At 42.0% G+C, this 24,180-nt stretch overlaps 1 protein-coding gene across 1 annotated transcript in view; it reads right to left on the bottom strand.

Annotated features, from left to right (window-relative positions):
* The window catches only part of Zyg11b (zyg-11 family member B, cell cycle regulator), a 55,888-nt gene that overhangs the window by 15,324 nt on the left and 16,384 nt on the right, over window positions 1-24,180 (bottom strand). The window contains exons 2-5 of the mRNA XM_028786157.1: window positions 17,560-17,725; window positions 12,012-12,766; window positions 6,172-6,312; window positions 1,978-2,154 (exon numbers count right to left, since the gene is read on the bottom strand). Coding sequence (XP_028641990.1) covers window positions 1,978-2,154; window positions 6,172-6,312; window positions 12,012-12,766; window positions 17,560-17,725 — 1,239 coding nt within the window. The remainder of the gene's footprint in view (window positions 1-1,977; window positions 2,155-6,171; window positions 6,313-12,011; window positions 12,767-17,559; window positions 17,726-24,180) is intronic.

The raw sequence follows: 24,180 nt of genomic DNA, 5'->3' as shown, positions 1-24,180 counted from the left end.
GAGAGAGAGAGAGAGAGAGAGAGAGAGAGAGAGAGAGAGAGAGAGAGAACAATCTGAATAGAACATCATTCTGTTAACTTTTAGCCAAAGTCAGTCTTTAAAAAAATGTTTCTACCAAAAAACAAAACAAAACAAAACGCTGGGCCCTGGTGGCGCACACCTTTAATTCCAGCACTTGAGAGGCAGAGGCAGGCGGATTTCTGAGTTTGAGAGTTCAAGGCTAGCCTGGTCTACAGAGTGAGTTCCAGGACAGCCAGGGCTACACAGAGAAACCCTGTCTTGAAAAAAAAAAAAAAAAGTTTCTAAATATGTTTAAACGTGTCTGAGGAAGCTGTGTACACACTAAGTGCAAGAAATTGAACTCAGGACTCATGACTACAAGGCAAATCCAACTAAGCTCCAGTTTCTGTTTTTAAATCTTGAAAAACACAATTTTTTTGTCTTGGTTTCATACAAAAATCTCTATATTATATAGCTTTGGCTATCCAGGAACTTGCTATGTAGGCCAGGCTGGTCTCGAATGATCAGAGATCAATCTGTCTCTGCTTCCCAAGTGCTGAGATTAAAGGTGTGTACTGTGTGCTTAACCAAAATTTTGTTCTTTAAGTCAGCTCTTTATAATTGCTATCAAGAATAAATTGATTATTTTAGGAAAGACTATGTACTTTTAAAGATGGTAATTCAATTCAGATTTTATATCAATACATTAAATTCTGATCTTTGTTTGAAAGCCCTTTAACTTTAAAAAAATATGTATTTATTTTATTTTTTCAGTGTTTTGCCTGTGTGTGTGTGTATATATATATTCACAACATGTATGCCTAATATCTGCAGAGACAGTAGTGGATCTATAAGAGGCTATGAGCCTCTGTGTTGATACTACGACCCAAACCTCGGTGCTCTGTAAGAGCAAGTCTTAACTACTAAGTCAACTCTCCAGCCCTCCCCACACTCCCCCCACCCTGTGGTTTCTCTGTTGTTTGTTTTGAGATTGTTCCTGTGCTACACAGTTGGGCTATAACTCACTGCAGCTGAGGATGACTCTGAACCTTTAATCTTCCCACTTTCACCTCTGGAGTGCTGGGATTCTAGGCGAGCAAGGAACCCTGGGCTGTGTCTAGTCAAAGTAAGCACTCTCAACTGAGCTATATTCGTAGGCTCCATCCAGTACTAGGCTCAGATATTTACATCTCTCAGGAAGCCTGCCTGGTTTTCTCAACTGTCCTAACTGCCTCACTTGAGCACAGAAAACAGACTTCAGAGCTCTTAGTGTAAGGCAAGATTTCAAAGAGCAAGCTAAGTTGGAGCCAACATCTTGAAAAATGGTTAAGAAAACCAGTGGACCTATTGTGAGAATAGGAAGGCCATTCTAAGGCCAAGTGGTTTGTCACCAGAGTGTAGGCTGGACAAGCATTAAGATTTGGGAACAGAGCGGGCTGGAGATGGCTCAGTGGTTAGGAGCACTGACTGCTCCTCCAGAGGTCCTGAGTTCAATTCCCAGCAACCACATGGTGGCTCACAAACCACCTGTAATGGGATACAATGCCCTCTTCTGGTGTCTGAAGACAGCTACCTCTGGAAAAACAGTGCTCTTAATCACTGAGCCATCTCTCCAACCTTGGTTTTGTTTTCTCTATGTAGCTCTGGGCGTTCTGAGACCAGACTATCTTCAAACTTACAGAAATTCACCAGCCTCTCTGACTTCCAAGTGCTAGAATTAAAGGCAAAAAACATCATGCCTAGAACCCCAGTAAGTTTTAATTCTGGCATGGTGATACATGCCTCATCCCAGGACTTTGGAATTGGATTTGAGAGGCTCTGGAGTTCAAGAACAACTTGGGCTACATGAGAGCCTGCCTCAAAAGAGCAAAACAACAACAAACAAAAGATCTGGTTTATTAAACTCAACTATGCAGAAGCAGGAGGCACCTGGGGAAGACCTCAGGACCACCTGAGTGGGAAGTCAAGGGTGCTTACCTGCTGGTGATTAGGAAAATGTTCCATGGCCTTGAGCAGCAAATGGGTCACATCAGCGAGGAGCCGGACAGGCATGCCTAAAGCAAGATCCTGTTTAGTTAAGTTGAACACACAGGCACTTGCAGCCAGCTGCACAGGCAAATTCATAGGATGGTTTCTCATCCCAGTAACCACAAGCTGAAAAAACAAAAAGACAATTAGTCCTTTTGATTCACCTCATAAACACAAACCCTCATCGTAGAATGGGGCTGCTTTGTTGTTGCTCTACAGTAACTTCAAAAGCATGGTTGTATGTAAAGAGCCTAGGACACTATCACTCTCAATTCCCAGTCCCTTCCTTGACAGTGCTGCCAGTTAGAAGCAATAAAACTGATCCTCTCCCTAACTAGAAAACTATTGTCTTCTTTCCCCTCTAAAGCCTTCCCCATTCTTCAGTTCAGCTAAAAGCTAAGCTTTCTTTAAAATTTATTTTATAGCTGGGCAGTGGTGAGGGATGTCCTCTTTACTACCGACACTCAAGAAGCAGAGGCAGGCTGATCTCTGTGAGCACAAGACAAGATTAGTCTACAGACTGAGTTCTAGGACAGCCAGGGCTACGCAGGGAAGCCACTTCTCTAAAACAAACAAACAAACCCCAGATTTTGTGCTTGTTTATTTGTGTGTGTGTGTGTGTGCCCACAGAGGCCAGGAGAGGGTACTGGACCCCTTGGAACTTAAGTTACAGGCAATTGTGAGTCACTGGTAAATGCTCTTCATTAGTCACTGAGCCCTCTCTCCAGCCCTGGAAAACCCAGCTTTCAACCACACTAAGAAAACTGAACTAACCAGACAAGAACTTCAGATTCCTGCCCACTCATAAATGATCTTTTGTAATCCTCTCTACAGTTGATTTCTCCACGGATATACCGGATCATTTCCTTGTCTGTCTACTCAAGAAAATGATTACTTCTATGTCATTTTTAAAATCCTAGATTGGAAAGATCAGCATACTTAAAACACAACTCTACCTATTTTTTAAAAGGGGGTGGAGGTGGGGAACGAGGCTGCACTTCCAGCACTGAGCAGTCTGAGGCAGGAGAATTGTTAAGTTTGAGGCCAAGCTGAATGACAGAAAAATCCAGTCTAAAAAACCCCAAAACTGTCCCTTAATTATAATTATTTCCTTAATCAACTGCCATTTTTCCTCCTAGGTTTCTTTTACAGCAAAATTTCTATGAATGAATTTTAATCTTTAATCTCTAAATAAATGAGTGGGTATTTCAAGTCAGGGCTGGAGGTTTAGTCCTTTGTGCTCAGTTTTATAAAAAATAAAGCTGGAGCTGATTTTGTTTTGTTTTGTTTTTTGTTTGTTTTTTGTTGTTTTTTTCGAGACAGGGTTTCTCTGTGTAGCCCTGGCTGTCCTGCAACTCACTCTGTAGACCAGGCTGGCCTCGAACTCAGAAATCTGCCTGCCTCTGCCTCCCAAGTGCTGGGATTAAAGGCGTGTGCCACCACTGCCTGGCGCTGAAATTGATTTAATCCCAGTTTTTAGTCCCAGCACTCAGGAGGCAGAGGCAGGTGGATCTCTGAAAGGGGAAGGGGAAGAGAGAGGGGAAGAGGGAGGGAGAGGGGGAAGAAGGAGAGGGGAAGGAAGGGATAAAAAAAGACAAAGCAAGCAGCAGATTCTTCTGGTTTGGAGTGACAGGTATTAATGACAAAAATAAAATGTTACTAACTGAGCACTCCATTGGGAAATTTAAGATATTCAGGAGATCAAATCAGTTCTGGCTCTGCCACTGACTTATTGTTTCTTAATCTCATAGGCCCTCAGTTTCACAGTCTGTAAAACGGAAGATAAAATCCACCTCTTCGATAGTGGCCACTAAATGAAATACAAAATAAAGCCTTACACTCACTAGATTTCAAAACTGAATCTACTTAAGATATATAGAAAAGATAGATATCGATCCCTGAGACCCATGTAGCCTTATCAAACCTTATCAAATCTAAATTTCTTGTGTTCATAAATATGTTGGTTACTATTACTTATGAATATTTGTGCTAGAGATCAACACGAGTGTTTTCTACCACTAAGCTATACATAGGGCACAGCAACTATGCTTTTCTAACCACTCAACCGTTTCTTTCTTGCGATAGGGTCTCACTACATAGCCCTGGCCAGCCTAGAATTCAATTTGTAGACCAAGATTGATTGGCATCAAACTCAAAGCGATCTGCTTGCCTCTGCCTCACAAGTGCCAGGGTTAATGGCAAACACCCACACCTAACTTTAAAGTTTTATGAAGACAAGGACTCCTCACTTTTCTTTTTAAATTTTGGGCTTATTTTACTCTTGTGTGTATGGATGTTTACCCTGCGCGCGCGCGCGCGTGTGCGTGTGCGCGTGTGTGTGCATATGTATATGCAGCACATGAATGCGTGCATGTCGGATCCCCTGGAACTAGAGTTACGGATGGCTGTGAGCGATCATGTGGGAATCGTGCTGGGAGTCTGCAAGAGCAGCAAATTCTCCTAACTGCTGAGCCTCTCCCCAGCCCCAAAGCTCTCCTTATGAAGCCTAGGTTGTTCTCACACTTCTTATGTAGCTCACTTGGGGTCTAACTGGTAATCCTTCTGCCTCAGCCTCCTGAAGTTACAGCTTGACACTCCCATGTTCATCTGAAAATACCTGTGTGTGGGGGGGTGGGTGCTGTGTATATGTGTAGGTGTGTTGTTTGTGTGTATGTGTAGGTGGTGTGTATGTGTGTGTGGTACGTGGCTGTAAGTGTGTGGGTGGATGCTATATGTTCGAATGTACAGTTGTGTTGTGGATCTGTAGCTGTATTATGTGTGTGGATGTGTGTTGTGTATGTGGTAGATGTGTTGTGTGTGTATGGATGTGGTGTGTTGTGGGATGGGTATACTGTGGGGGGTAGAGATGGAGTGTGTGTGTGTGTGTGTGTGTGTGTACCTAGACATCAGAGTACAACTAACTTTTGGCAGCCAGTTCTCTCCTTCTACCATGTTGAGTTCTGGGGACTAAACTCAGTTCCTCAGGCTTAGCAGCAAGCTCCTTTACCTGCAGAGCCAGCTCACTGCTCCCCCCACAACACTCCTGTTTTTGTGTCACACTAAGGATTGAGCCCAGGACAACTCATATACAAGGCAGGACTGTTAACAGTGGGTTACATAGCCAGATCTACACTAATGGAACTTTTTTTTTTGAGACAAGGTCTCACTATGTAGCTCTGGTTGACCTAAAATTCACTATGAAGACTAGGGTGGCCCCAATTTGCCAACTTCTGCTTCCTGAGTGCTGGGATCAAAGTGTATGTGCTGTACCTAGCTTAATGAATATTTTTCCCTTAACAAGGTCTCACATAGCAGAGTCTTTCTTTCAACTTACTCTATAGTCAAGGATGCCCTTGAACTTCTGATTCTCCTTGTCCCCATCTCCCAAGTCCTGGAACTACAGGCATGTGCCACTATGCCCAGTTTATGCAGTGTTAGGGATTAAAACTATGGTGTCATGCATTGTAGGCAAGACTCTACCAGTTGAGCTACATTTATTTTGGGGATGTGTGTAGTATGTGTGTGAGTGGTGTATGTGCATATGTGTGAAGATATGGAGACTAGTGGACATCACTGGTTGCCCCACTGTGTCACATCCCACCTTATGGACCTACTCTGGTGCCAGCAAGCCTTAGTACTCTCCTGTCCCCACCTGCCCCAGCACAGGAGTTACAGGCATACGAAAACAAACGGCTGTTTAATGCGGTGCTACGATATAATCTCGGATCTTCATGCTTGTCCAGTAAATGCTCTTTCCCAATGAGCCGTCTCCCTAGCTGCCCTACCTTACAGAGTTTTAGTATTGTATCTGTAAAGCTCTTCTGAGTGGGAAGCTATCCAAGGCTGGCACACAGAGCAGTACACTGAGCCCATCCTATACTTCTCCATGTTCTTGTAATAAAACATCATAGGGGATACTACTGGTCTGAAATAATTACATAGCATTGGAAAGCATTACTTAGAGAGACTATTATAAACTTCAGTAATGATATGCAATTAACTTCTTATTTATAACTAATAACTGGAACTGGGATCATCAATCCTATTAAAAACAAAAAAAGAAACAAAAGTCAAAGACTAAATGCATAAAATCTACTAGAAAAGTAATTTCAAATTTTTTCATCACCAGTTTCTTTTTCTTACCTTTAAAATGTCTGGCTTCGTTTTTTCCATCACATGAGTCAGGCTAAAAAGATGAAACAAAGCCTCCCGGACAAAAAATGCCCGTTCACTGTACCGCCTTAACGCTTCTGCAATTTGGGTTTCATTGGCTTCTCCAGACACCTGTGGACATAGCCAAAAGATGAGTGTTTAGACTTCTTCTCACCCTCTACCTCTCCCCATCTTAGCATCAGCAGTAAATGACATTCAACATAAGCAAGTAAGGCAAGAAACAAGCGGGAATGGTTACTTCCTAACCCACCCACAGCCATCATGCTTCAGAGACGCAGACTGGACTGAGAGCCCAGCACAAGCCTGTGGGTAATATTTTCTGCACAGCCTAGAATAAATCTCAAGACATTTAACACTGCTAAGCCTTACTGTCTCAGCTTTTAGGCTGCCTCTTGGGGTAAATTCTTTCCCTTAAATCGAAAACACTGTCGGCACTGTTGGCCTTTCCCCTGATCCTTCAATAAGCCAAGCTCTATCTCAGCAGAAGACCATCACACACAACGACCACTCTAAAATGTTCTCTCTTTGCTTCACTAATTTGCATTTATACTTCCTAAGTCAAGTCAAACCCATCTTTAGAGAAAGCCTTTCCTGACAGACACATCAATCTAAATCAGGTTCCCCCAAATCTCTTTTTCCTAGTTTTGATGATCCTCCACTTACTGACCTATGTGGTGTAGTGTGGTGGCCACTCACTGCAGGCCAACAGTGACAGCAGAACACTTAGCACACATTCATCAAATAGATCTGTTAATTTCCCCAGATCTATCGAATTCCCTAGGAGGGTTTATTCAAAATTAAATCTAACTTAATTTACACAGGTTAATATAATTATGTTAAACTATGGTTCAGGGACCACCGTGCAACCAAACACAGATAATGAGAAGTGACTACAAAGTAATCAAACTAGCAAGTGAAAAGAAAATATTTAAGGTATATGGCTGGTGAGATGGCTCAGTGGGTGAAGATGCTTGCCAGACGTATCTGGTGACCTGAGTTTGATCCCTGACACTCAAGTAAAGATTGTAGGGGAGAGTCTTTTGACAAAGGTGTTCTCTGACACCTACACCCTTTCCAGGGTACATGCATATACACATACATCATGCATGTACAGACACACATACAATAACCAAGACATCATAATGATCTCCAATGAATGACCAGATCTAGGTACTGTATAATCCCCAGTGAATTAGTAATCTGATTCTGAATATCAATAACATGATTTTACAGGAATGTAAAACTAGACATTATGTATAGCCCAGTCAAAGAATACAACATGTAAGGGTCTTGCCAAAAATTTAATTAAACTCCAAACCTAGCCAGTAATTTGTACAAATATAGGAATGGTGGCTCACAAGTGAATCTCAACATTTAGGAGGTTGAGGCAGTAGAATCCTAATTTCAAGACCAGCTTGGACTACAAAGTAAGTTCCAGGCCAGTGTGAGATACAGCAATACCCTACTTATTCCATCTCCTAACCCCCCACTCCCTCCAAAAAGAAATATAGACTACAGGTGTAACAAAAAAGAAAGAAAGAAAGAAAGAAAGAAAGAAAGAAAGAAAGAAAGAAAGAAAGAAAGAGAAAGAGAGAGAGAAAGAGAGAGAGAAAGAGAGAAAGAAAGAAAAGAAAAGAAGAAGAAAACCACCTGAAATCCATTCCTGGGACACACATAGAAGAACAGACTCTTTTCCTATGATCTTCACATGTAAACTATGGCATATACATATAAATGTAATAATTTCTTAATTAGAAAGAAAGAAAGAAAGAAAGAAAGAAAGAAAGAGAGAGAGAGAGAGAGAGAGAGAGAAAGGAAGGAAGGAAGGAAGGAAGGAAGGAAGGAAGGAAGGGAGAAAGGAAGGAAGAAAAGAAAAGAAAGAGAGGGTTGGCTAGGCAGTGGTGGCTCATGCCTTTAATTCCAGAAGCAGAGGCATGAGGATCGCTGTGAGTTAAAGGCCAGCCTGGTCTACAGAGCAAAATCCAAGACAGCCAAAAGCTATACAAAGAAACCATCTTGACCCCCTGCCCCCACAAAAAAGGAAGGAAGGGAGGGGAGAAGGGAGGGAGAGAGGGAGCCAGGAAAAGAGCGAAAGAGGGTTGCTCTGTGTGGGACATGCCTTTAAGCCCAGTAACAAGGAGGGTGGAAGATCACTGAGTCCCCTGGATCACGGAGTTCCAGGTGAGTCAGGAACCACAGTGATACTCTGTCTCAAAAAAAATCGGGGGGGTGGGGGGCTGTGGAGTGAGTACAATGTCATATACCTTTAATTCTAGCATATGGGAGGTAAGTGGACCTCTGAGTTTGAGGCCAGCCAGGGCTACCTAGTGAGATCCTGACTCAAAGGAAAAAAAGGGAACAGAGCTGGGAGATGGCTTAGTGGTTTTGAGGAGTTGGTTTGTAGGGTACCTGAGTTTGATTCCCAGCACCACACATAAGATTTAAAGATCTAAAAAAAAAAAAGAAAGGGAAGAGAAAGGGGAACCTATAAACTACAAGATGCTGCAAAGACACCCCAGCAGCAGGGTGCCCAGCTGCCTTGGAGGTTCAGAGAGCTAGCTTATTGCTCTTGTAGAGGATTGGAGTTTGATTCCCATCACCCACTCACACTGAGCAGCTCACGAGCTCCACGGGAAATCCAGAGCCTTTAGCTTTCACAGTCAGTGTCTGTCTGTCTGTCTGTCTGTCTGTCTATCTGTCTGACTATCTGTGTGTGTGTGTGTGTCTCTCTCTCTTCCTCACACACACTCACACACACCAGTATTCTTTTGTTTTTGTTTTTTTGAGATAGAATTTCCCTGTTTCTCTGTGTAGCCCTGGATATCCTGAAACTTACTTTGTAGACCAGGCTCACCTCAAACTCAAGGATCTGCCTGCCTCTGCCTCCCAAGTTCAGAGATTAAAGGTACATGTCTTGCCACTGGGCCCCACCTAATATAAATCTTTAAAAAGACACTCCTAAAGAAATGTTTTTACCTTTACTTATTGAAGGTATGTGTGGCTCATGTTTGGAGAATAGAGGACAATTTGCAGGAGTCTAATGAACTCTACACACATGCAGAAGCATGCACATCTCTCCCAAATGAATACATAAATGTAATCAAAGTCAAGACATTAAAAAGCATGCAAAATAAAGTACAGTACGCAGAACTAAAGTAAAGGAATGATGGCTTCTCAGACTTTTCAGTAAGGTTAATTATAGAAACAAAATAAAACACAAATTATCAGGACTATAGCATGGAAGGCTTCAACAGCAGAAGCCTTAAAAAATGAGGGAAATCACAGCAAAAGAAAACAAAAAGCAATAGAACAAGGAAGATAAAATAAAACAAGGCCAGTGTGATATCTAGAAGCTAAGAAGAGTATTCCAAGGAAGAAAGCAACAGCAACTGTGTCCAGTACCTCTAGGATGAAGTCTGAGAATTAACACTGGACTAAGTAGATTTCCAGGAATTCTTAAGAATTCAGAGCAACAGCCTGCTTGGTAGAGCGAGCAGCAGGAGCGAGGTAGCCAGCTAGCAGAAGGACTGGACTTGGGAAGTGCAAGGCTGAGGAGACTGATGGTGACAAGACCACAGGAGGAACTCTCAAACCTGCTGTGGGGCTGAGACCAAGGAAAAGCCGCACCAAGACCTGTTCAACAGAGGTCAGAGTGCAGTGGGAAGGATAGGAGCTTTCGATTCTAACAGTTGTGAGGCATAGGGCAGGTACTAAGATGATCTGCTTGTGACCCTTAAGACAAACCACTTCTGAGGCTGGGGAGATGGCTCTGCTGTTAAGAACCCTGGCTATTCTTCAAGAGAGGATTTGAGTTCAACTCCCAACACCCACATGACAGCTCACAACTGTATGGAATTCCAGTCCCAAGGGATCTGATGCCATGCCCTCTTCAGGCACACAAATGGTACACATACATCCAAGCAAAACATTTGCACATACAAAATCAACTAAAATAAAGAGAACCTCTTTTGGGACAGGTTATAGTGGCACACACCTTTAATCCCAGCACTCTAGAGGTAAAGGCAGAAGGATCACTTTGAATTCAAGTCAGCCTCCTGCACAGGCAGGGTTCCATCCCAGGCAGTGATGAGACCCAATCTTTAAAAAAGAAAGAGGAAGGAAGGAAGGAAGGAAGGAAGGAAGGAAGGAAGGAAGGAAGGAAGGAAGGAAGGAAGGAAGGAAGGAATACCATTTTTTCTTCTTTTTTTAATGCATTGGTGTTATCCTTGCAATGTCTGTGTGAGGGTTGGATCCCCAGGAACTAGAACTACAGTCAGTTGTGAGCTGCCATTTGACTACTGGGAATTGAACCTAAGTCCTCTAGAAGAGTAGACAGTACTCTAAACTGCTGAACCATCTCTGCAGCCCCCAACCATTTTCTTAAATTAGGTATGGTGGCTCACATCTGTAATCCCAGCACTCAGGAATCTGAGGCCAGAGGACTATGGAGACACCAAAGCAAGTAGTGCTTATGAAAGTATAATAGAAGCCGGGCGGTGGTGGCGCACGCCTTTAATCCCAGCACTTGGGAGGCAGAGGCAGGCGGATTTCTGAGTTCGAGGCCAGCCTGGTCTACAGAGTAAGTTCCAGGACAGCCAGGACTACACAAAGAAATCTTGTCTCGAAAAACCAAAAAAAAAAAAAAGAAAATATAATAGAAACCTGCCCCACATAAATACTGGGAAATTATATTAGCTGTTTTTGCATCTAATATTGTGGCCTTATGAACAAGCACATAAAGCCTAAAACTAAACCTAAACTAATCACAACACAATACTGAGATAACCATTTCAGACACCATTTTTACCAAATTACACTAAACTGAATAATTCTAACAAAAGAGACAGGCAATCTCAGCATGCTTCCTTCGACCTGAGCTGTCAAATCAGAGGTCAAAGAAATATCAACCTTTATACATATTTGAATTAAAAAGTTTTTTGGCTTTTTTGGTTTTTCAAGACACGGTTTCTCTGTGTAGCCCTGGCTGTCCTGGAACTCACTCTGTAGACCAGGCTGGCCTTGAACTCAGAAATCCGCCTGCCTCTGCCTCCCAAGTGCTGGGATTAAAGGCGTACGCCACCAGCGCCTGGCAAGTTAAAAAGTTCTAATGGTCCTTCCTTGTTTGTTTTGAGACAGGTCTTCATGACGTAGACTTGACTACCTGGTCCTTGCTATACAGCCTAGGTTGGCATCAAACCCTCCTGTCTCAGTCTTCTATGCTATGAAGACTCCATGCCTAGATCACTTTTTAAAATACATATTACTTACTTATTTATGTGTATGGTTTTGTCTGCATGTATGTCTGTTCACTCCATGTGTGCCTAGTGCCTGTGAATACTAGAAGGCAGGCATCAGATCCCCTGGGACTAGTTACCCATGGTTGTGAGCTACCATGTGGGTGTGCTGGGGGTTGAACCCAGGACCAGTCCTCTGGAAGTACAGCCAACACTCTTAACTGCTGAACCATATATCTTTCCAACCCAAATATTATTATCATCATTACTATTAATATTATTTGAGAGAGGGTCTCACTGTGTGGCGCTGGGTGACCTGAAGCTCGCTATCTATACCGGGCTATGTACACACAGAAATTTATCTTCGTCTGCCTCCGTGAGTGCTTGGATTAAAAGCATTCACCATGCTTGGTCCCACAGGGCTTTTATTGGTATTATTATCCTAATGCAAGCCTTTCTGCTATACAATCATTTCCATACGTTGTATTATAGTGTTTCATATATTACACATTGACCCTAATGCAGTCTTGAGGAACTAAAAAAAAAAGTCAAACAAAATATAATTTAAAATCTAACCTTTAAGTGTCCCTTGCCCGTAAGGAATTCAGAGTAGCCAGCATCTGTGGCCAGCAAACCTACAAACTGCATGCCAGGCCGCTGCTGTATAAAGGCTTCGACAGCTTTGTCTGTCACATGCTTTCTCCCTGAAACATCCAGGGAGACAAGATTGGGCAAGATGTCCTTTTGCTCTAATAGTCGAAGGGCTATGTCTGATGTGAACTGTTTATCATCTGAGATGTCAAGATGATTCAGATGCTTTAGTTCACGCACAACATCCAGGATCTGGGTAGTAGTCATTTTTAAACATTTTAGATGATGCATGGTGAGAGACTTGAGTCTGTCTTTGCAGGCCAACAGGGCAGTGATATCTGTGATTGAGGTGTTAGAAATGTCCAGGCTCTCGAGTCTAGGCAACGAAGCCACTTCAGCCAGATCTTCATTGTAAAAGAGCACATTAGTGATGCTCAGAGCTCGAAGACCAGAAAGCCGGCTGAAGCACCGCTCATACGGATCCTCAAGGGACAGAGTTAATGAGTTTAATACTAAGCACTGAAGATTTTGCTGGATCCACTTGTTACTGCCAAGGCCACTTATGATGTCTGTGATAGTGATGTCAGCATTCACACCCGTGGCATCAAGTTCTACTAGCTTGTGGTGGCAAAAGGCTTTCCGGAAAGCAACAGCTGAAATCTTTGCTTTGCGAATGCAAGCTCTCTTTAGGCGCATCTGGTTACCTCTGAAAATTCCCACAGTTCCATCATTCAGGAGACCTGGGGAGAAATAAGCAGCATTTTAACTTTAAAAAAAAAAATAGACCAGAGAAAATTCCATCACACACTAACCATGCAGCCAGCCATATTTTACTTGTTTGATACAATTTGGTGAGATGAAGATATTATTGCCTAGACTAAGACTCAAAAGAAAACTTTCCAAGATGGAACTAGTAACAGAATCAGAACGGACAGCCATTGTGGATACTCACCTACTAGATACACAGGCAGCCATACTTCCCAGCACTTCCTTACAATCAGATAGGACCATGCGCCAGTTACAGCTAAGGGGCTGTAGGCTTAGGCACCTGAGAGCCAACTGTGATTCCCCATGCTCTCTTCTCCTTCTGTGACAAGTTCTAGAAATGTGGTATTATGAGGGCTGGTCTCCATCAATCTGGACACCAAAGTGACCATAGAAGAGAATCCTCAACAGACTTTGCACAGTTTATGCAAAGTGAGGTTTAAACTTTACACTAATATATTGATACCAATATATTTCTAATTTAAGTTCACAATACAGTATTACATATATAAACATATTTAGACACACAATATATAGTTAGTAGATATAATAGCTAGAATTCATTATTAAACCACTAGCCACACACCTTTAATCCCAGCACCCAGAAGGCAGAGACATGCAGATCTCTGTGAGTTCAAGGCCAGCCTTACCTACACAGCCAGCTCCAGGACAGCCAGAACTACATAGAGAGCCTGTGTCAATAAATAAACAGCAAGCCGGGCGGTGGTGGCGCATGCCTTTAATCCCAGCATTTGGGAGGCAGAGGCAGGTGGATTTCTGAGTTTGAGAGTTTGAGGCTAACCTGACTGAGGTCTACAGAGTGAGTTCCAGGACAGCCAGGGCTACACAGAGAAACCCTGTCTCAAAAAAAACAATAAACAAACAAACAAACAGCCAGATCTGAAACCATTTTATTTTGGTTTAGTTTTATTGTTTATTTGGTTTGGTTTTATAGATAGGGTTTCCCTGTTTGCCCTAGCTGTCCTGGAACTGGCTTTGTAGACCAGGCTGGCCTCAAACCACACCTGGGTTTAGTTTTCTAATTTTGAAAATTTGTATTTAATTCTTTATGTGTGTGCACATGTGCACTCACAGCATGGTATGGAGGTCAAAGGACAACTCTGTGGAGTTAGTTCTTTCCTCCCACCACATGGATCTCTAACATGAAACTCAGGTCTTAGGCTTGGCAGCAACCCTCTTTATCCAGTAAGCTATAGTAGCAGCCTTGGCTGGGTTGTGTTTGTTCTTAAGACCTGTTCTCACCTTGTGTCTGACTGGCCAGTGCTTGAAACCTTACTGAAACAGTTTAGCATCTAGGCATAAGTACTCACTATAACCCCAGCACTAAAGGGGCTGAGGCAAAAAAAAAAGATCACTGTGAGCTCACTATGTATCACTGTCTATCTGCCCCCGCCCCATTCACACACACACACATGAAAGTAGAATAAGTAGGAGTTTTTTCCTTTAAAAAGAGGGAAAAAAACAAGCAAACAAAAGCCCACCAGGCAGTTAGTTATAGGTTGTAGATCTTCTGTGTAGGACAAATGAAATGAAGTGAGTAAGGTACATGAAAAGTCACTCAGACACGACCTATTAGACAATAGGACTGCAAGTATAGGACACTGTGGAGCCAGGTCTCAAAAGGAATTGCACACCAGACAACACCTACTAAGGAAGAAATCATAGCTGGACCTATAAAATGTCCTTTAGGACCAGTTTGTGACTTGAGCATGCGGGTTAAGATAAATAAATACGATCAAGTTAAAGGAAGGATTTTTACTGTCATCTCAGCTAGTCCATACTAACAATGCCATTCAAGCTGGCAGACGGCCAATATCAAATCAGAACTAAGGCACTGTTTTGGTCTGAGAGCTGTAGCTAAGTGGTGGAGCACTTACACAGCATGTTCCAAGCTTAAGTACCATTAGACATTTAAGTCTTCATGAAACTTGTGGTGAACAAAAACTGAGTGAAACAAGCAGAGGGAAAAGCTTAACAACCAACTCTGGACACACAGAGCTGCAATAACACAGCTCTTTCTTAATAATGCACCTTGAAACCTGCTGGCACCCTGAGACATTCACCTGCATTCAGCTGCATGTATACCTGCTTTAACAATGAAAACAAGTTATTCATTTTAGCTATCCCCTGGCAACACCCTGTTTCTATTCAAACATATTATATGTCAAACAGTATCTGGGCCAATGCTGCCTGAACAGGTTGAAGGTACATAAGCATCAGGGCAAACTGTGTTCTCTGAGAATTCTTTTTTGTTTTGTTTTTTTTGTTTGTTTTTTTGTTTGTTTGTTTTTTGAGACAGCGTTTCTCAGTATAACCACTCTGGATATCCAGAAACTTATTCTGTAGACCAGGCTAATCTCACACTCACAGAGATCCACCTACCTCTGCCTCCCAAGTGCCGAGCTTAAAGCTGGCAGATACTCTTGCAGATCTTTTAGAAAGAATACCCAACTTACTATCTTATGTTTATGCATAATTGGACATACATATGATTAAAAACAGTTGCATCATGGTAAAGAACATGTGTAGTAGAGAAAAAGTTGTAACACCCAAACCTGTTGTTCAAAACAAAGAACCATCGTCATTAACATCAGCTATAACCAGCTCCTCCTTCCACCAAACTCCATAAAGTAAAGCCCTAAATAATAACCGAGGCCCTTCGGTACTTTCCCAGTCAGGTGGTCCCATCTCTCTCGGTAGTGTATCCAAATCCTAAACTTTTGTTTTGTTCTAAATGAATCTTACGCTTTACTATTTGTGTGTACATCGTGTGTGTGTGTGTGTGTGTGTGTGTGTGTGTGTGTGTGTGTGCGCGCGTGCACATCTTTCCAAGTTATGTGAGCAAGGTGCCTCAAAGTGGCCAAAATAATTATGCTAGGGCTAGAGAGACGCCTCAATGGGTTAAGAGGACTTGCTCTTGCAGAAGACCTGGATTCAATACCCAGTACCCACACAGTAGCTCACAACCATCTACAACTGCAGCTCTAGGCAAGCCAACATCTTCTTCTGGCCTCTGTAGGCACCAGACGTGCATGTGATGAACAGCAACAGAAAAGCCGGCACACACCTTTAATGCCAGCTCTTTGGAGGCAGAGATAGGTACATCTCTGAGTTTGAGGCCAGCCTGGTCTATAGTGAGTTCCAGGACAGCCAGAACTACACAAAGAAACTATGTCTCAAAAAAACAAAACAAAACCAAAATCAACAGCAGCAGCAGTAACAAAAAAATAAACTAATATAACATCTAAGTGAATTTTTTGAGCTAGGTTTTCATGTACTTATAGACTGAATTCAAAGTCACTCCGTTGCTAAGGATAACCTTCAACTCTTGAGTCTCTTGCCCCAGTCTCCCAAGTGCTGGTGTTCCAGGTATGTGCCAATACACCCAGTTTTTATTTGTTTTTTTTGGGATGTATATGTACTTGTGCCACATTGCACATGTGGAGGTCAGACTACAACTTGTTAAGTCACGTTTTTCCTTTTACCGTGTGGATCTGTGGGACTCAACTATCTCATGAGCCTTGGCAGCGGGCACCTCTACCCACTGAGCCCATCACGCCTGGCTTTTTCACTAAGAGATGTTGGTATTACTTAAATTGTTATACAGCTTTGTAAGTGACCTACTCTTAATATATATACTACTTACTGATAGTCATCCTAGTTCCTGTGCCAGGATGTGACTTTAGCAACTGAGTGAAAACAGAGGGACAGAGTGCTTTCCTTTTCTTATTTACCGAACTCAATTATAGCTCCATTTCCTCTATTCTTTGGGATGCATAATCTGCATTCACACCTAACAATATGTTTCTTTTTTTCCTTCTTTATATTTAATATGGATGGGGTGGGAGGGTACATACAGTGTCCTCCTCTACTCTTCTTAGTTGTCTTCCAGATATAACTTAGTTGGTGAAGTACCTGCCTAACATAAACAAAACCCTGGGCTCAATTCCCAACACTGAACAAAACAGTATAAACTGTAATACCAGCAACTTAAAATTTTGTAGATATGACAGGATCAGGAGTTCAATCTTCATTGACATAGTGGGTTTGAGCTATCGAGGGATACATGAGACTATCTTAAATGTTTTAGAACACATGTAAAATTATCTGTAATATCTCACTTTAAAAGTCATGAACAGAAACCAGTATTTTCATAATAGTATGATTCTACCACTGTCAAGATAAGATTTATATATTTATATATTCGTTGTCTTCTAAACAGAAGTGCTATAGTTAAGAGATGTTCCTTGTGACCTAAGAATCACTTTTTAGTCTTGAAGAGATGGCTTAGTGGTTAAGAGGTTTTGCTGTTCTTGTAGAGGGCCAGGGTTCAGATCCCAGTATCCACAAATGGTTCACAACCATCGCTAACTCCAGTTCAAAGGGACCTGGCACCTTCTGATCTCCATGGGCACCAGGGACACACAAGGTGCATATACATACATGCAGGCAAAACACTCATCCATATAATATAAATAAATCTAAATGTGTGTATGTATGTCTTTTAAAGAATTGTTTCTCAAATCAAAAAAGAAAAATAAAGTTTTTGCCTAAACTGAAAAGAAAAAAAAATCATTAAATCTGAAGCAAAACAAGTAAAAATGCCTGAATTCCTTTTCCTAGAACCAGATTCTTTTGACTTTTTCTATTATTTCTAAGAAAATAATTAAATAAACCCCAGCAGTACTTTAAAATTCAATGCTAACTAACAGCACACAATTTATCTCTTCCATCTTTTATCATTTACCATGAAATGCTATGGTCTGAAGAAGTCGATCAGCCACCTCCTGTGGAAATACTCCAGGTTCCTGCAGACACAGCGTGCCATCTTGTCTTGCTGAACAGAACTTCTCAAGGTTAGTGGTCAGGAAACTCAAGCAGATGTCAAGTAAGGAATAGGGAGACGCCTCCTCCTTGGAACACAGGAAGAAACATAAAAGGAACACACACACACACAAAATGAACAGATTAGTTTCCAGAAAAGCAGAGACTAAACCATTTATTTACTCATTCATTGACTATTTGCTGCCTGGAGACAGACAGTGAATACTGTGATCTCAGAGAGCCACCTGCTTCTGTCTTTGGAGGACTAAGTTAAAGTTGAGAGGTGCAGTCACAAAGACAAAATTCTTAAACTATTGATTTTACATCTGAATCCTTCTCTGCTAACTAGTCTTAGATCAACCTGACACACAAACTAGAGTTAGCTAAAAGCACAGAACCTTAATTGAGAAAATACCTATGGAAGATCCAGCTGCAAAGCATCTTCTTAATTAGTGACGGTTAAAGAGAGGGCCCAGCCCATGGTAGGCAGTGCCATCCCTGGGCTGGTGGTCCTGGGTTCTATAAAGAACAAGGCTGAAAAAGCTACAGGGAGTCCACCAGGAAGCAGCACCCCTCTACATCAGCTTCTGCCTCCAAGCTCCTGCCCTGTTTGAGTTCCTCTCCTGACTTCTTCAATGATGAACAGCAAACTGGAAGTGTAAGCCAAAGAAACACTTTACTTCCCAACTTGCTTTTTGTTTTGTTTTGTTGTGTTTTTTTGAGACAGGGTTTCTCTGTGTAGTCCTGGCTGTCCTGGAACTCACTCAGTAGACCAGGCTGGCCTCAAACTCAGAAATCTGCCTGCCTCTGCCTCCCAAGTGCTAGGATTAAAGGCATGCACCACCACTGCCCAGCTGCAACTTGCTTTTTGGTCATGTTTCGTAGCAGCAATAGAAACCCTAGTTTAGACATCTTCCAAAACGTAATCTTACTTTACTTTTCAACTTAATTTCCTATAAAATTCTCACCAAAATCTATATGATTAAGTTATATATAAAATGATTTGAGTCAAGCATGGTGGCTCACACCTGCAAATCCAGCACCTGAGAAGCAGAAGCAAGGAAGATCACCAGGGTTCTACAGTAAGCCAAAAAAACCAAAACTGAACACAATGGAGCCAATGTGATGTGCATGCTTGAAATCCCATCAAGGGGCAAGGGCAAGAAAAATCAGGAATTCAAGGTCATCCTCAGCTACATAGTCTGAAGCCAGCCTAGACTACATGAGATTCTGTTTCAAACAAACAAAAACAAAAATGGGAATTTAGTGCCTGTGTTATATATCATCAAAAACAAAAGTACATTTAAGTTTTGTTTTTGTGGGGGTTTGTTTATTTGTTTTCTTGAGACAGAGTCTTATGTGTCTTAGACTGACTTTGAACTCCTGATCTTCCTACCTACTTCCTTCCTACTTCACTACAGGTGAGTGCTATCATTCTAGATTAAAAATAATAATAAAAAGTTTAAGCCGGGCGGTGGCGGCACACACCTTTAATCCCAGCACTTGGGAGACAGAAGCAGGCAGCTTTCTGAGTTCGAGGCCAGCCTGGTCTACAAAGTGAGTTCCAGGACAGCCAGGGCTACACAGAGAAACCCTGTCTCGAAAACAAAACAAAACAAAACAAAACAAAAAAAGTTTAACCAAGTTATTCTAGTCTGCCAAAAATCAGAATAAAGTATAAGGACTTTAGTAACAGAAGTAAACTTTTAAAATGTCCCCAATAATAATATTAAAATATAAGTATGCTGGGCAGTGGTGGTGCACACCTTTAATCCCAGCACTTGGGAGGCAGAGGAGGCAGATTTCTGAGTTCGAGGCCAGCCTGGTCTACAGAGTGAGTGCCAGGACAGCCAGGGCTACACAGAGAAATCATGTCTCGAAAAACCAAAAAAAGAGAAAAGTACAGTTATCCATCTATTATATTAGGTACTTTCTGTTCAATTGTGCCATTCTATAATTAACCACTATTTCCTTTATTCCTCACCCTCACTTAAAAACCCTTTTTACAGTATTTATTCTATATATATGTAAGTTTATTTTGTATTCCCTTGTGTGTATGACATGGTGTGTAGGTAGAAGTCAGAAGACAATTTCCTAGAAACAACAGGTATTACAAGTAACAAAACTGCTCTAACTCTTCAGTAGCAGACCTGGTGACTTCAGAATCTCTAAGTAATGAGGTCTGTGCTTTTGTCAAGTGCAAGAAGTATCCTTTAGGATGATGCTTAACACTGTCTTAGAAGGAGCAAAGTGCATTCAGATCCTTTGGTTCACTTGTCACAAAACCCTGATGAAGTAAACTGTAAAATAAAATACATCTTACAAATGAGGAAGCAACTTCTCCACAGGTACTGGGGTTGGCTAGTAAGACCAGGACTAGACTAGACTTGAACTGTAATCATATCATACTAAGCAATTCAACTAGTTATTCTGACCTCAGCTGTACACTCTCTCTGTAGGACAGGATAACATTAATACGTAGGATGCTGCTGTCAAGATGAGCAGTTTAAATGCCTGGTACAGGCCACTCAGTAATAAAAGCCCAAATCTCAGACACATCAGACAACAGGTTTACCCGGCAGAGGTGGTGCTCTTTTATCCCAGCACTTGGGAGGCAGAGGTAGGTGGATTAAATTGGAGGCTGGTCTTCAGAGCAAGTTCCAGGACAGCCGGGGCCATACAAAGAGACCTTGTCTTAAAACACAAAACAACAAAAGACACCAGGTCCTTACAGGTAATTTCTCAGGATAGAATCCATGTTAGGACTAAAAAATGTGTTTCCTATTATAATTTCACTTGTTGGTGTAAAAATATACTGCTGAAAAGCAACAGAGGTGGGAAAGGTTTATTTTAGTACACAATTCCTGATTTCAGTATATCACAGAAGGTAAATCAAGTTGTCAGGAGCATCAAACAACTACTCACACCACCTTCACAAGAGTGAAGAGAAATGAGTGCATCCATGTTTGCCCAGCTGCCCTTCTCTACTCTTGCAGAGCTGGGACCCACTTTCAGGCTGAGTCTTCCCAAACCAATTAACACCACCAAGACAGCACCCCAAGACAAGCCACAGGCCAACCTGATATAGACAATCTCTCAGTAAAACTCTTCCCTGGTGATTTTAGATTGTGTCAAACTGACAACTACATTTTTACCAGGAGTGCGGGTCCTTTAAGTTTCTGGCCTTACGTGGTCTCAGGTCTAATTCTAAGTAAGTTCAAGACATTTTCTCCTACCTGAAAGGTCCCTAAGGTTAGCAAGTCCATCAAAAGATAACAGTAGCACCACTAATGCCCCTTTCCTGTACACCTTAAAGATTTTTGTTAAACTGGGCAGTGGTGGCACACACCTTTAATCCCAGCACTTGAGAGGCAGAGGCAGGCAGATTTCTGAGTTTGAGGCTAGCCTGGTCTACAGACTGAGTTCCAGGGCAGCCAGGGCTACACAGAGAAACCCTGTCTCGAAAAACCAAAAACTAAAAACCAAAAAAAAAAAAAAAAAAAAAAGATTTTTGTTGTGTTTTGTTTTTAAGAAGTACTTTTATAAGCCTTTAATCCTAGCAAGCAGGACACAGTTTTAAGGTCAGCCTGATCTACAGAGCAAGTCCCAGTACAGCCAAAGCTACATGGAGAAGCCCTGTCTCAAAACGCACACTGAGAGTCTTTTATTACATTTTTAATTACTGTGCATGGTGCATATGCCGAAGTGCACACACAGAGGTCAGAACCTTGTCTTAGTCCCTGCCCTACTGCAGTAGAGACACCGTGACCAAGGCAACTCTTATAAAGCAGAGCATTGAATCGGGGCTGGCTTACAGGTTCAGAGGTCAGTCCATTATCATCATGGTGGGGATAGGGGCATGAAGGACAACTTTATGATAGAAATTATTATTTTATTATTTTATTTTAGAGACTGATCTCACTATATTAAGACTGGCCTAGGGGCCAGAAAGATGGCTCAGCAGGTAAAGGTACTTCCCACAAAGTCTGATAATCTGAGTTTGATTCCTGGAAACCATGTGGTAGTAGAGAGCCTACTCCTGCCACACTATACTCTGACCTCCATATTCCCACTGGTGAGGTACCCCTCATTCCAACTAACTAAATGACTTTTTTTTTTTTTTTTTTTTTTTACTAAATGACTTTTTTAAAAATCGTTTTAACTTTTAATTTTTTTTAAATTTCCTTTTTTTATATATTTGTCGTTATGTATGTTTTTTTGTCTACATACATGACATGTATGCTTCATCCCCACAGAGATCAGAAGAGGGCACTGGATCCCTTAGAATGGAATTACAGGTTGTGAGCCACCATGTGGGTACTGGGAACTGAACCTTGTTCCTCCACGGGAGTAGCTAGTGCTTAACTAAGCCATCTCTCTAATCCTAAGAGTGTATTTTTCAAATATTTATTTATTCATTTATTGAGAAAGAGAGAGGGAGAGACAGGGGAGAGAGAGAGAGAGAGAGAGAGAGAGAGAGAGAGAGAGAGAGAGAGAGAAGCGTGCGTGCGTGTGTGTGTGTGTGTGTGTGTGTGTGTGTGTGTGTGGAGTGCATCAGACCATCAGACCCCTGCAGCTGGAGTCCAGGGCTGTGAGCTGTCTGACATGGATGCTAGGAACCAACTGTGCTCCTCTGCAGGAGCAGTGAGTGCTCTTAACCTCTGACCTTCTTTCTAGCACATGTACACAGGGGCTCTTGCCTTTTTTTTTTTTTTTAATTTTAAAGATTTATTTTATTTTTGTGGACATGTACATGTCTGTCTGAATGGGTCACCTGTTCATGGATACCTGAGAAAGTCACAAGCCTGTTTGAGCTAAACCTATAGGCAACTGTCAGCGGCCTGATCTGAGTGCTGGGGGTGGAACTCGGGTCCTCTAGACTCCTATCTTCTCTGAGCCATCTCTTCATCCTACACCTCATCTAATTTAAAAAAAAAAAAAAAAATGGCCCGGAACATTCTATGCAGCTCAAGCTGGCCTCACTTTCAATCTTCCTGCTTCAGTTTCTGAGTCCTATAAGCATGTATCATTACATCTGGCTGTGAAATACATTGTTTGTTTGTTTGTTTGTTTGTTTTGTTTTTCGAGACAGGGTTTCTCTGTGTAGCCCTGGCTGTCCTGGAACTCACTCTGTAGACCAGGCTGGCCTCGAACTCAGAGATCCACCTGCCTCTGCCTCCCAAGTGCTGGCATTAAAGGCGTGCGCCACCACCGCCCAGCGAAATACATTTTTTATTACCATCTTTTTGAAGGACTGGGTAGTATCTTGGACTTGGGACTCTAGATACCCAAATTAAAATGCCATTTACAAAACTATGTAAATTTATTAGGCAATAAATTCATTAGAACGTAGTCTTGCTGTACTTCAGTCCATGATCTAAAAAATGCAGAAAATAACAGCACCTACCTCATGGGACCATTGTCAGAATAACTACACTCTAAATGCAGAACTCTTGAAGGAGTGCCAGCATGCTAACCGCTGAGTCAATGCTAACGCTTATTATAGAATGTAAGTTCCACCAGAAAAAAAAAAATGTTCTGTTCACTGATAGAGTCATAAGCCTAAAATAACACCTACTACATCATAACCACAAATGTGTATTAAACAAGTGAGCTGTCCAGCACAAATTTACTGTTAGGCGTACTTCACTCTTTGAAAAAAGAGACAATGTACCAAGAGGGAAATAGTAAGTCTCCAGGTTAAAGCTGAAATGAAGAATGGACCTGAAGAGCAGACAAGCATCACCTCAGTACTCAACAGACCCACTCTAACTCCCAACCACCCAAGAAAGCACGCCCTGGGTTATGGATACTTGCTTCTTACACTGCCAGGGATTACACAAGCACAGTGTCCCTGAGCTACAGCCCTACTCCACTACTATCGTCTACCACTGATTCCACCAACTCAGACTTCTAAATTCATTTATTTATTTTATTTATGAGTACACTGTAGCTGTCTTCAGACACACCAGAAGAGGGCATCCAATCTCATTACAGATGGATGTGAGCCACCATGTGGTTGCTGGGATTTGAACTCAGAACCTCTGGAAGAGCAGTCAGTGCTCTTAACCACTGAGCCACCTCTCCAGCCCCCAACTCAGACTTCTAGAAATGAGCATCTGAGACCAGATGTAATCAAACCCTCCACTCTATTCCTTTCTGACCTCTTACAAGTGAGGAAGATCAATAAAGTTCTCTCAAGGACACAGATGGTGTCATCCTCCAGAGTACAGATATTAGGGGCTGGAGAGATAGCATTAGCTACTCTTTTAAAGGACCCAGGTTCAATTCCCAGCATCAACATGGCAGCTCACAACTTTAACTCCAGTTCCAGTGAATACTATACCATCACACAACATGCATCCAGGAAAAACATCAGTGCACATTTAATAAAAAATACAGATATTGCCGGGTGGTGGTGGCGCACGCCTTTAATCCCAGCACTTGGGAGGCAGAGGCAGGCAGATTTCTGAGTTCGAGGCCAGCCTGGTCTACAGAGTGAGTTCCAGGACAGCCAGGGCTACACAGAGAAACCCTGTCTCAA

Source organism: Grammomys surdaster, unplaced genomic scaffold, assembly GCF_004785775.1.
Source record: "Grammomys surdaster isolate TR1022 unplaced genomic scaffold, NIH_TR_1.0 100, whole genome shotgun sequence".
Lineage (NCBI taxonomy): Eukaryota > Metazoa > Chordata > Mammalia > Rodentia > Muridae > Grammomys > Grammomys surdaster.
The sequence above is the reverse complement of the archived record's forward strand: the minus strand, read 5'-3'. Positions and strand labels throughout refer to the sequence as shown.